Raw genomic sequence first — 13,713 nt, forward strand, 5'->3', positions numbered from 1 at the left:
CCTTCCCTGAAGAACATATCAGCTATCCATGGGAGTTCTGCTTGATACAGCCAAAGGTCTGACAGTGTGTTTAGGAGGTGAAGCTTGAGTGTATGTGAAGACCCAGAGGAATTGCAGAAGGTGAAATTGTTCACCTCCAGGGTTTCAATGCTTTCTGTTTCTGGTACTGCCAGTTGTCGTCTGGTTAGTATCTACATATAGATACATTGAGAGCCCTCGAAGTGGCAGGTAAACAGCTAATGAAATAAAACAGCTTAAAATCCACTGGCCTTTTCAGTACTCACTGCCAGCCTGAAGGGAGGAGAATGACCTCAGTCAGAATTGCTAACAGCTGCCCACAAGAAACAGGACAATTTCTAAAATCTCCAAACCCAAGAGCTTGTTGTACATGTCATGGGAATAAAAACAAACTTTCAGAACCACCTGATAGCAGCACAATGACTGCGAAACAAAAAAGTATAACCTCCTTTTGTAGAGAAAGTAAAGAATATTCAAGTCCTGTCACACTGAGTGACGATGGAGGGAGAGGGAGAGCGCCGGTGCCCTCACACTGAGTGATGATGGAGGGAGAGGGAGAGTTCCAGTGCCCTCACACTGAGTGACGATGGAGGGAGAGGGAGAGCGCCAGTGCCCTCACACTGAGTGACGATGGAGGGAGAGGGAGAGCTTCAGTGCCCGCACACTGAGTGACGATGGAGGGAGAGGGAGAGCGCCAGTGCCCTCACACTGAGTGACGATGGAGGGAGAGGGAGAGCGCCAGTGCCCTCACACTGAGTGACGATGGAGGGAGAGGGAGAGCGCCAGTGCCCTCACACTGAGTGACGATGGAGGGAGAGGGAGAGCGCCAGTGCCCTCACACTGAGTGACGATGGAGGGAGAGGGAGAGCGCCAGTGCCCTCACACTGAGTGACGATGAAGGGAGAGGGAGAGTTCCAGTGCCCTCACACTGAGTGACGATGGAGGGAGAGGGAGAGCGCCAGTGCCCTCACACTGAGTGACGATGGAGGGAGAGCGCCAGTGCCCTCACACTGAGTGACGATGGAGGGAGAGCGCCAGTGCCCTCACACTGAGTGACGATGGAGGGAGAGGGAGAGCGCCAGTGCCCTCACACTGAGTGACGATGGAGGGAGAGGGAGAGCGCCAGTGCCCTCACACTGAGTGACGATGGAGGGAGAGGGAGAGCGCCAGTGCCCTCACACTGAGTGACGATGGAGGGAGAGGGAGAGCGCCAGTGCCCTCACACTGAGTGACGATGGAGGGAGAGGGAGAGCGCCAGTGCCCTCACACTGAGTGACGATGGAGGGACAGGGAGAGCTCCAGTGCCCTCACACTGAGTGACGATGGAGGGAGAGGGAGAGCGCCAGTGCACTCACACTGAGTGACGATGGAGGGAGAGGGAGAGCGCCAGTGCACTCACACTGAGTGACGATGGAGGGAGAGGGAGAGCGCCAGTGCCCTCACACTGAGTGACTATGGAGGGAGAGGGAGAGCGCCAGTGCCCTCACACTGAGTGACGATGGAGGGAGAGGGAGAGCGCCAGTGCCCTCACACTGAGTGACGATGGAGGGAGAGGGAGAGCGCCAGTGCCCTCACACTGAGTGACGATGGAGGGAGAGGGAGAGCGCCAGTGCCCTCACACTGAGTGACGATGGACGGAGAGGGAGAGCGCCAGTGCCCTCACACTGAGTGACGATGGAGGGAGAGGGAGAGCTCCAGTGCCCTCACACTGAGTGACGATGGAGGGAGAGGGAGAGTTCCAGTGCCCTCACACTGAGTGACGATGGAGGGAGAGGGAAAGCTCCAGTGCCCTCACACTGAGTGACGATGGAGGGAGAGGGAGAGTTCCAGTGCCCTCACACTGAGTGACGATGGAGGGAGAGGGAGAGCGCCAGTGCCCTCACACTGAGTGACGATGGAGGGAGAGGGAGAGCGCCAGTGCCCTCACACTGAGTGACGATGGAGGGAGAGGGAGAGCGCCAGTGCCCTCACACTGAGTGACGATGGAGGGAGAGGGAGAGCGCCAGTGCCCTCACACTGAGTGACGATGGAGGGAGAGGGAGAGCGCCAGTGCCCTCACACTGAGTGACGATGGAGGGAGAGGGAGAGCGCCAGTGCCCTCACACTGAGTGACGATGGAGGAAGAGGGAGAGCTCCAGTGCCCTCACACTGAGTGACGATGGAGGGAGAGGGAGAGTTCCAGTGCCCTCACACTGAGTGACGATGGAGGGAGAGGGAGAGTTCCAGTGCCCTCACACTGAGTGACGATGGAGGGAGAGGGAGAGCTCTAGTGCCCTCACACTGAGTGACGATGGAGGGAGAGGGAGAGCGCCAGTGCCCTCACACTGAGTGACGATGGAGGGAGAGGGAGAGCGCCAGTGCCCTCACACTGCGTGACGATGGAGGGAGAGGGAGAGCGCCAGTGCCCTCACACTGAGTGACGATGGAGGGAGAGGGAGAGTTCCAGTGCCCTCACACTGAGTGACGATGGAGGGAGAGGGAGAGCGCCAGTGCCCTCACACTGAGTGACGATGGAGGCAGAGGGAGAGCGCCAGTGCCCTCACACTGAGTGACGATGGAGGGAGAGGGAGAGCGCCGGTGCCCTCACACTGAGTGACGATGGAGGCAGAGGGAGAGCGCCAGTGCCCTCACACTGAGTGACGATGGAGGGAGAGGGAGAGCGCCGGTGCCCTCACACTGAGTGACGATGGAGGGAGAGGGAGAGCTCCAGTGCCCTCACACTGAGTGACGATGGAGGGAGAGGGAGAGCGCCAGTGCCCTCACACTGAGTGACGATGGAGGGAGAGGGAGAGCGCCAGTGCCCTCACACTGAGTGACGATGGAGGGAGAGGGAGAGGGAGAGCGCCAGTGCCCTCACACTGAGTGATGATGGACGGTCTCAGTAGCTTTTCACTTTTGTCACATCCAAGTGATTGAGAGTTTAGAATGAATGGTGTTTGTACCAAGTGACAGGCATGTTTGGATTGCATGTTTAAAATCTCTCAAAAACAATTGTACAGCACAATCTGTTGAAAGCTCCCATTACTGTGTAACATGCCTATGAAAAAGCAGAAGAACTCTTGGAAAAATTTGTGACGACCTGAATGCATCTTATCTAAAGGTGACTTGTACAACTCTCCGCTCTGCACACTACCCAGCTTGAAACAACAGACCTTACTCTGATGAAGGGTCATACGGACTCGAAACGTCAACTGTATCCCTCTCCGCAGATGCTGTCAGACCTGCTGAGTTTATCCAGGTATTTTTGTTTTTGTTCTACAGCATCCGCAGTATTTTGCTTTTAGACCTCACTCTCATCACTTCAATCGCTGGAGCTTCCCTGTATGGATGGTGTTGACCCAGGAATCGGGTTACATTACCCCTACAGTGCTGCAGAAATTATTGACCACATAGCTACCCAGATGAGGAAGAAAATTTTCCAGCTATCAAAGTAATCAAGGGTAAAATGTCGATTCTTATTTTTATTTATTTTTTATTCATTCAGGTCATGTGGGCTTCACTGGCTGGGTCAGCATTTATTGTCCATCCCTAGATGCCCTTGATGAATCTACAAGCCTAAGAACCAAAACTGCTCTAGTCATCTACCTGACATGTGAAAGGGATAAGAAGGATGATTCACACTTCGTGTTTTTAGATCTGATTGAATTTCCAGATCATAAAGCTGGTACAATAGTTAAATATCTTTTTGAATATCTTGCGAAACATGGTTTTGATGACTCTGACCAGAAGCAGCATCTTGTCACGTTTCCTGGTGACAGAGCGAGTGTTAGTGCTGGGCACCAAACCAGGTGGAGCTCAGACCCATGGAGCAATACCCGGATATTATTATTTGGCATTATCTGAACCATATATTAGAACTTGCAGTGGGTGACTCAGTGACAGGAGTTAGTGGAGTGAGCCATGTCCATTCCTTTATGGACAAATTATACTGTGTATAACAGATCACCTCTCAATCAGAGGCAACTGGTAGAATGCGTTGCTGAACTAGAACAACACATTCCAAAATCGGCTGCATTTTAAGCACCAGATGGGTAGCAAGTTCATTTCAAGCAGTGTCAGCTATGTGCTGCAACAATGAAGCATTAGGCACTCATTTTGAACTGGAAATGAAAATAAAACAAGGTGCGTGTTTGACAGGAAAACCTGTGTGACTCTGTTAAAGAGAATTTCCTTGAAACAGTTTCTCTAGACTTAGCTCTGATCTATGACACATTACATGAACTTGGCTGCTCTCTAGAGTGTTTGCAGAAATGAACTACAATGATCGTGTATGCAGACAAACTGATCCTTCACTACAAGTGCTTTTTGTGTGGACTGAAAGAGTGACTTGACATCAACTCTTGAGGCCAAAGCTGCAGTCACACAGGGAAAGTTTGGAACACAAAAACAGAATTACCTGGAAAAACTCAGCAGGTCTGGCAGCATCGGCGGAGAAGAAAAGAGTTGACATTTAGAGTCCTCGTGACCCTTCAACAGAACTTCTGTTGAAGGGTCATGAGGACTCGAAACGTCAACTCTTTTCTTCTCCGCCGATGTTGCCAGACCTGCTGAGTTTTTCCAGGTAATTCTGTTTTTGTTTTGGATTTCCAGCATCCGCAGTTTTTTGTTTTTATAAAGTTTGGAACAGCCTCGTTAGGGAGCAACCAGTAAGATTATCAGCATTAATTACCAGCATTAATTATCAGCATTAATTACCAGCATTAATTACCAGCATTAATTATCAATGGTTTCTTACCAGTCTTGTTAATAATTTAGAAAATCAAATGTTTACAATCATGTCATTGAAAGACTCTTGTTCAGCCTCTGCAGCCCAATCCAGTTATGCGTCTCTGATCAACCAGTTGTGCATTCTTGACAAAGACCACTGGTCAGCTGAAATGTCACCAGGTTATGGAGAATCAGCAATAGCTTCTCCCTGCAAGTGGTTTAAATAGTCATCTACTTCTGTAATCGATTGATGCATTCACAGATTATGCGGAGGAAGCTAAACAATTCCTTAGGATTTATGACCACTACTAAACTGTGCAATAGTAATTCCCAGCAGCACTGCCCAATGTAAACATAGATTCAATCAAATGAACTTAATTATAACACCAAATTGCTCCAGAATTCTCATAAGCCGGGTATCAGCACTTCCATTTGTCACACGACATGATCCTCTCTGACGTATTGGGATCCAACAACAAACATCACAACTTGCTGCAGCCATTGGCAGAGGACTCGAGGGCAAGACCAGCCTCTCCCTCTAACACATGGACAGGACTAGCCTCTGCTTCTAACACACAGACAGGACCAGCCTCTCCCTCTAACACACAGACAGGACCAGCCTCTCCCTCTAACACACGGACAGGACCAGCCTCTCCCTCTAACACACGGACAGGACCAGCCTCTCCCTCTAACACACGGACAGGACCAGCCTCTCCCTCTAACACACGGACAGGACCAGCCTCTCCCTCTAACACACAGACAGGACCAGCCTCTCCCTCTAACACACGGACAGGACCAGCCTCTCCCTCTAACACACGGACAGGACCAGTCTCTCCCTCTAACACACGGACAGGACCAGTCTCTCCCTCTAACACACAGACAGGACCAGCCTCTCCCTCTAACACATGGACAGGACCAGCCTCTCCCTCTAACACACAGACAGGACCCGCCTCTCCCCCTAACACATGGACAGGACCAGCCTCTCCCTCTAACACACGGACAGGACCAGTCTCTCCCTCTAACACACAGACAGGACCAGCCTCTCCCTCTAACACACGGACAGGACCAGCCTCTCCCTCTAACACACAGACAGGACCCGCCTCTCCCCCTAACACATGGACAGGACCAGTCTCTCCCTCTAACACACGGACAGGACCAGCCTCTCCCTCCAACACACAGACAGGACCAGTCTCTCCCTCCAACACACAGACAGGACCAGCCTCTCCCTCTAACACACAGACAGGACCAGCCTCTCCCTCTAACACACGGACAGGACCAGCCTCTCCCTCTAACACACGGACAGGACCAGCCTCTCCCTCTAACACACGGACAGGACCAGCCTCTCCCTCTAACACACAGACAGGACCAGTCTCTCCCTCTAACACACAGACAGGACCTGCCTCTCCCCCTAACACACGGACAGGACCAGCCTCTCCCTCTAACACACGGACAGGACCAGCCTCTCCCTCTAACACACGGACAGGACCAGCCTCTCCCTCTAACACACAGACAGGACCAGCCTCTCCCTCTAACACACGGACAGGACCAGCCTCTCCCTCTAACACACGGACAGGACCAGCCTCTCCCTCTAACACACGGACAGGACCAGTCTCTCCCTCTAACACACGGACAGGACCAGCCTCTCCCTCTAACACACGGACAGGACCAGCCTCTCCCTCTAACACACAGACAGGACCCGCCTCTCCCCCTAACACACAGACAGGACCAGCCTCTCCCTCTAACACACGGACAGCACCAGCCTCTCCCTCTAACACACGGACAGGACCAGCCTCTCCCTCTAACACACGGACAGGACCAGCCTCTCCCTCTAACACACGGACAGGACCAGCCTCTCCCTCTAACACACGGACAGGACCAGCCTCTCCCTCTAACACACGGACAGGACCAGTCCCTCCCTCTAACACACGGACAGGACCAGCCTCTCCCTCTAACACACAGACAGGACCAGCCTCTCCCTCTAACACACAGACAGGAGCAGCCTCTCCCTCTAACACACGGACAGGACCAGCCTCTCCCTCTAACACACAGACAGGACCCGCCTCTCCCCCTAACACACGGACAGGACCAGCCTCTCCCTCTAACACACGGACAGGACCAGCCTCTCCCTCTAACACACGGACAGGACCAGCCTCTCCCTCTAACACACGGACAGGACCAGCCTCTCCCTCTAACACACGGACAGGACCAGCCTCTCCCTCTAACACACGGACAGGACCAGCCTCTCCCTCTAACACACGGACAGGACCAGCCTCTCCCTCTAACACACGGACAGGACCAGCCTCTCCCTCTAACACACGGACAGGACCAGCCTCTCCCTCTAACACACGGACAGGACCAGCCTCTCCCTCTAACACACGGACAGGACCAGCCTCTCCCTCCAACACACGGACAGGACCAGTCTCTCCCTCTAACACACGGACAGGACCAGCCTCTCCCCCTAACACACGGACAGGACCAGCCTCTCCCTCTAACACACGGACAGGACCAGCCTCTCCCTCCAACACACGGACAGGACCAGCCTCTCCCTCTAACACACGGACAGGACCAGTCTCTCCCTCTAACACACGGACAGGACCAGCCTCTCCCTCTAACACACAGACAGGACCAGTCTCTCCCTCCAACACACGGACAGGACCAGCCTCTCCCTCCAACACACGGGTGGAACCTGACCCAGTGTGGAGGTTATTGTGAAGAGTTGGCTGCAGAAATTCAAGAAGTGTCGTGGTATGAAGTTTTTGAAAGTTTGCGGTGATAAAGCCTCTGCAGACCATGACACCACTGGAAATTTATTGCTGAGTTTGCTATGCTAATTTCAGACCTAAACCAATTGCCTGAACAAATTAACCGTGCTGATAAAACGAGTGTGTTGGGGTGGGATGTCCCTAGGAAAGTGCTAGCAATGCTGCGGAGAGTGCACCAAGGGGTGTTAGGGATGCTAAGGGTCGATTGACTGTCCTTGGTTGTGGCAATGCAGCTGGCACACACAGATGGAAATTGGCTGTAATCAGGAAGAGCAAATGTTCCAGCAGTTTCAAGGGTACTTGGACATCACCTTTTCACTGCTATGCCAATAAGAGAGCCTGGGTAACCAGGGACATGTTTTCTGATAGAAGCAAAATAGTGCACATGCTGGAAATCTGAAATAAAAACAAACCAAAACCAGAAACAGGAGAGTCATACAGACTCAAAACGTTAACTCTGTTTCTCTCCCCACAGATGCTATCAGACCCGCTGAGTAATTCCAGTGTTTTTCTGTTTTTAGTACATGTTTTCTGATTGTTTTCACAACTGCTTTGTATCAGAGGCATGAGCACATGTCAGCTAGCTGGACTTGAAGAAAAATCATGTTTCTCCTGGACAAATTTAAGCACATCCCCCTGCTGAACTGTGGGTGAAGAACAAAGTTTTCGCTGTTAACTTCACCCCAACGTAACGTCATTAATTCAGCCAATGGATCAAGGCAATCTTTGGTTCGTGAAATGTAAATATAAAGACTCCAACTTGAATAGAATGTTTGGTGCTGCAAACAGAGGCTTGAGGGCAGAAAACTTCCAAAAGGAGTTTACAATTAAAGACGCCATTAACGCATCTGCTAATGTCCTGGTGCTTTGTTGGCCAACAGCTGACACAAGCTTTGGCCCCACTACAATGCTCACTGAAGACAATAATATTGATGAAGACTTTGAAGATTTTCATGCGAACAAGGGAAAAAAAAATCTGGTAGACCAGCTCCTTGAGCATGCAAAATGTATATGAATGGAATGTGTGAATATGCTGGAGGCTGAAGATATCGAGGAAGTGTTTAACATTGATAACAACACTCCCATCCTGCATTCTTTGACTGATGGGGAGATTGCAGAAACGATGCTAACTTGATAGAAACAGTGATGACGAGGATGACATAGTGAATCTGGTAGAGAAAGTGCCATTTGACAATATTATTAAGATGTGTGACAGGTTGATAGATGCACTCGAGCAACACAAGTATATAAGTGAGCAAGAAATAATGTCAGTGTATAAAATAAAAGACAAACTTATGAAACAAAAAACAATGTTGACAAGGCAGATGAAGCTGGAAGAAATATTCGAGAATGCCTCCCAGCAGAGTACATCGACATTCTGGACCGTCTCCTACAAGCAGAACTGAAGATGGTGCCACAGGTGGGAACTTATTACAGGTACCCCGCATTTATTATTCAGTGATACATTTTACTTTTCTAACCATGTTATTCACTTTAGACTATAGCTAGTCTTGGCTTAGGCTATTGTAATGTAAGTAGGCCAAATCCTATATGCGGTAGCCAAAACCTAAATTATCTGAAATTTGATTGGCCCTGAGGATTCCGAATACTCAACCTGTAAAATGTTGCATAATGAAACTCTAGCTACATTAAAGACTAATGATTCAAAATATCATACGGCTCACAATAAAATACCTACTGCTTACTGGCCCTAATATTTTTCACTTTAAAGAGCATAGTTCTACTGATTTTTGGGGACTCAAATGATTATTACATAGGAAAACAATGTAATAGTAGATTTAGAAATGATATGGTCAACACATTTTCGTTGAGCTCAGATGCCTCAAAATTTGGCATTACACACCTGGTCACAATTTGGAAAACTGCATATGGACCATGATCTCACTATTTTGGAAAATATATTCCATAGTAAAAGGGATAAAGAGAAGGGTACACAGTTATTAGGGGAGGTGCAGAGAAGGATATTCAGTTATTGGGGTACAGCGAAGGGCCTCACAATTGACTCCAGTAGACAAGCGAATGACTTTACTGGAGAGTACGGCTGGCCTAGGGCAGAATTTTATATTCCCCCACCGGGTGGGTTTGAAGCTGGTGGGGTAAAATTCCTCAGATGACCTTCCCAGTGGCCTCCCACCCACAGCGACCTCTCCACAATTTTACAGTGGAACAGGTCAGCCCTCCTAGGCGAGCCATCCTGCCGTTGACCCAGTTGAGGCCTTAAGTGGAAATTAATGATGACTTAAGGGCCATTTCCCACCCAGCCTCCATTTTCAGGCTGGTAGGGCAAGTTCAGCAGCAGGGGGAAGTCCGGAAAGTGACCCTGTCCTGGCCTTGGGTAGGAAGTAGGGAGGGTGCCTCCATCTACAACCTCCTTTCGATATCTGGTGTCCTGCCCACAAGGTCTGGCCCCTGCAGGTGCTCCCTCCTCCCGGCCTCTCCACCAACACCCCCACCCCCTCATCAGTCCAACCCCCATGCTTCACTACCTGCTCTGAGACCCCCACAGTTACCTGGTCCTGGACTCCTGGCACTTAGACTGTGGGGACTGCTTGCAGTCCCAGTCCTGTCCACTGCTGCTTCTGGAGCAGCAGAGACTCAACAGCCACCGGCCAATCAAATTGGCTGGCAGCTCTCTGAGGCAGGACTTTTTCCTGAATGAGGGGTGGAAGTCCCATCTCCAGACGATTAACACTCGGAGCATTAAATGACTGTGGGGCAGCCAGTATCGGGGCAATGCATTCTCCACCGACTCTTCAGGCGGCAAGCCAGCAAACACCAACATCCTGCAAATCCTAGCTTAGATATTTACTCTCTTGAAAATAGTAGACAGTTAGGCGATACGATAGAAGTGTTTAAAATTAAGAAAGGTTTGGATAAATTGGATCCCAGTCACACTTTTTTTCCTTAAGTACAAAAAGGGATATTTACAATTCATGAACATAACTAAGTAGAAAATGCAGGAAAAATGTATTAAAATTGTGGTGAGCACATGGAACAGATTATCATTACAGAAGGGTCGGGGTGGGGTGATAGTGGCAGTGGGCATGGAACAAGAAACATTAATGGATTTAGAGAAGGAACTGAGTTCTTCCTAACAAATTGTTTTCAGGGTTATTAGAAATACATAACAGAAGCAGTAGATTGGCAACAATGCAAATGCCGTGGATTTGTAAGACATAAATCTCTACCCATGATGAAATGTGTAATCCTACTTGGCAGTGCCATCATGCAGGGAGCGACGTCAATGGGCAGAGATTGAGGAGGGTCAACCACTTGCTTAGTACATAAATGTACTTAACAAGGGTACAAACCAAAGTAAAAATAGCGGAACATGGAACATAGAGCAGAGAGAGAGTGCATTCATGGGTAAAATATAAAGTTATCTCTGAAATAATTAATCTTAGTTCTGTTTACCATTTTAGTAATTTCTTACCTGATTGGCTGACGGGGTTTAATATTGACTGGTGGAGGTGCGGGTAAGTCAACAGGGAACATGTCGACCCACATGTGAACTTGGCCCTTGGGAAATAAAGATAGTGAGAATTGTTAGTCTGGGTGTGCCCCTTTGAAACTGCTTTGTTTGTTCCTCCTAAACTCAAATATTCCACCAATATATTCCTCCCTGCACCTCCACTCTTCACAGCAGACCTACACAGTCATTTTTCAGTTCCATGATACTCCTTATATCTTTTAGTCTTTCCTTCTGCTGACAACTGACAACTTTTTTAAAACCAAGTTTGGTATTACGTAAAACAAATTCTTGATTTCCTTTCTGTTATCCTGTTGTCGCTTAGTGGGTTGTTATGATCTGGAAGGCGCTGCCTGAAAGGGTGGTGGAAGCAGATTCAATAGTAACTTTAAAACAGAACTGGATAAATACTTGAAAAGGAGAAATTGTCAGGGTTAAGGGGAGAGAGGGGGGGAGTGGGGCTAATTGGACAATTCTTCCAAAGAGCCAGCACAGGCATAATTGGCCAAAATAGCTCCTTTGATGTTGTATCATTCTCTGAAGAACATTCTATGAAGAAACAATTGAACCATTTGCAATCTTTAGAAATGGTGTCAGGGTGTGTTTGACAGAGACTGCTGGCAACTGGGCATTCCAGGAACTTCCAAATGTTTATTAACTATTTACAAGTATGTACAGGGGCAGATAAGCACGAGGATCCTTCCAGGACACTCGGAGTTTCAGTGACACATGATATGACATCACTGATTATGTATATTAGCTATTAGCATAATAGCTATTAACCCTTGATACTATTTCTCTCCCCCCCACTAACTCTTGCATTCTACTCATTAAACTTCTCATAACTATTTACACATCCTACTCCCAGCACCCCCATACCCACTCCCCACCCCCGCCGACCCCCCCAGCCGCCCAGTCACTGTCGCCATCCCTGAGTCATAGAGAAAGGCATCTGCAATTTGACTAATCTGCAGGATGGTGTTCTTGTTAGTTAGGAGCACAATGTTCTTGTGAAGGGGCCTGGGAATTATCCAGTAAGTTGTCTGGGTTGCCCTCTTGGTCATCTGGGCAGTCAATCCAATCCTGGAGAGGCTGTGCACTGCTGGACACCAGCACGGATCTTATCCACTGGAGGACACCATGGTCAGCAGTGTGGATGAATGGACGACTCAAAACCTGGCTGGGCCGCTTCTGGTCTCAAACCCAGACAGACTGTGCTGGTGCGAGTATTGGTAAATCCTAGGCTTTGTATGTTGTACATCAGGGCCTGGTGTGCCCAGTCGTGGTACTCTTTTTCTCACACCTTTTCAATTTCTGTCACCTTGAGCCATGGTTGAAGGATATGTGGGAGACTGGGAAGCTGTGTGTAGAATCTCCTAGCCATTAAGAGTTCTGATGAAGCCAGACTGTTCTGCAATGTTATAAATCGGTAACTCAGTAAGGCCAGGTCGACATTGATATTTTCTTCAACAACGATTTGACAGTACTCACCATTTACCTGGGGCTACCTGGGTGAGCTGCTGATGTAGACAAAGCCATACACATCTGTGAAATGCTAGATGCAGTCATTGGTGAAGTGCAGACCATTATCAGAGACAACCAGGCCCAGGGTGCCATGTGCGGCAAAAGTTGCTTTGAGCTTAGTAATAACCCCACCGAGGTGGGCAGTGTAGCTGTATAGTTCTTGATCCACTGAGAGTAATAATACACGCCGATAAGAAAGGATCTATCCTCAAAAACAAAGAGCTCCATCCCGAGGCGCCCACATGGTCAGGATGGGAAGGAGAACATCATCAGCTTCTTGGGATCTTGTCTATGGATGGCACAAATAGTACAATTGGAAATCATGTCTTCAATAGCTTTGGAGATGCCCAGCCACCAGACTGAATTGCGGGCACGAGGCTTGTACTTAGTTGTCCCTGGTGCAACTGTTGGAGAATGTCTAGCCTAAGGCCTCTGAGAATGACAATTCAGTTATTATGGAATAACAAGTCATCCATGAGACGGAGGTGAGGGTGCTGTTTAAAGCACGGGTTCACAATACAATTGCTAGGAATATACACAGGCCATTTAAAAGTACAGTTACTCCTGTATCTGTGCAAACTCTGCACCGGCTTTCTGGACTGCTCAAATTGCTTCTAGTTTCTGGCTGGATGCCAGAAGACAAGGAGACATTCAGCTGCACCTCCCCAGCAAAAGTGCATATCATTGTGAAACAAAAACAAAAATCGCTGGAAAAACTCAGCAGGTCTGACAACATCTGTGGAGAGGAAGACAGAGTTAACGTTTCAAGTCCGTATGACTCTTCTTCAGAACTAAAGAGAAATAGAAATGTGGTGAAATACATACTGTTTAAGGGGGATGGGACAGGTAGAGCAGGATAGAGGGCCAGTGATAGGTGGAGGCAAAGGAGAGATTGTGAAAGATGTCTTAGACAAAAGGACAAAGGGGTGTTGACGGTGGTGATACTGGCTAAAGGAGGTGCTAATGGGGATATTAAGGGTAGAAAGCAGGACGAGCAAGGTACAGATAGCCCTAGTGGGGGTGGGGTGGGGGGAGGGGATTGAAATAGGCTAAAAGGTGAAGATAAAACAATGGATGGAAATAAATTTTTTAAAATAATAATAAAAATAGGCGGGAAGAAAATATATATATAAAAAGATTTAAAAATAGATATTTGAAAAAAGGGGATCAAAAAGGGGATGGGGATGGAGGAGAGAGTTCATGGTCTAAAAT

At 48.8% G+C, this 13,713-nt stretch overlaps 1 protein-coding gene across 2 annotated transcripts in view; it reads right to left on the minus strand.

Moving 5' to 3' along the window:
* fer1l4 (fer-1 like family member 4) overlaps positions 1–13,713 on the minus strand; it is a 291,481-nt gene that overhangs the window by 39,572 nt on the left and 238,196 nt on the right. For both annotated transcript variants that reach the window (XM_078535361.1, XM_078535360.1), the window contains one exon: positions 10,942–11,027. In XM_078535361.1, coding sequence (XP_078391487.1) covers positions 10,942–11,027 — 86 coding nt within the window. The remainder of the gene's footprint in view (positions 1–10,941; positions 11,028–13,713) is intronic.

Source organism: Cetorhinus maximus, unplaced genomic scaffold (genome assembly GCF_964194155.1).
Source record: "Cetorhinus maximus unplaced genomic scaffold, sCetMax3.hap1.1 HAP1_SCAFFOLD_409, whole genome shotgun sequence".
NCBI lineage: Eukaryota > Metazoa > Chordata > Chondrichthyes > Lamniformes > Cetorhinidae > Cetorhinus > Cetorhinus maximus.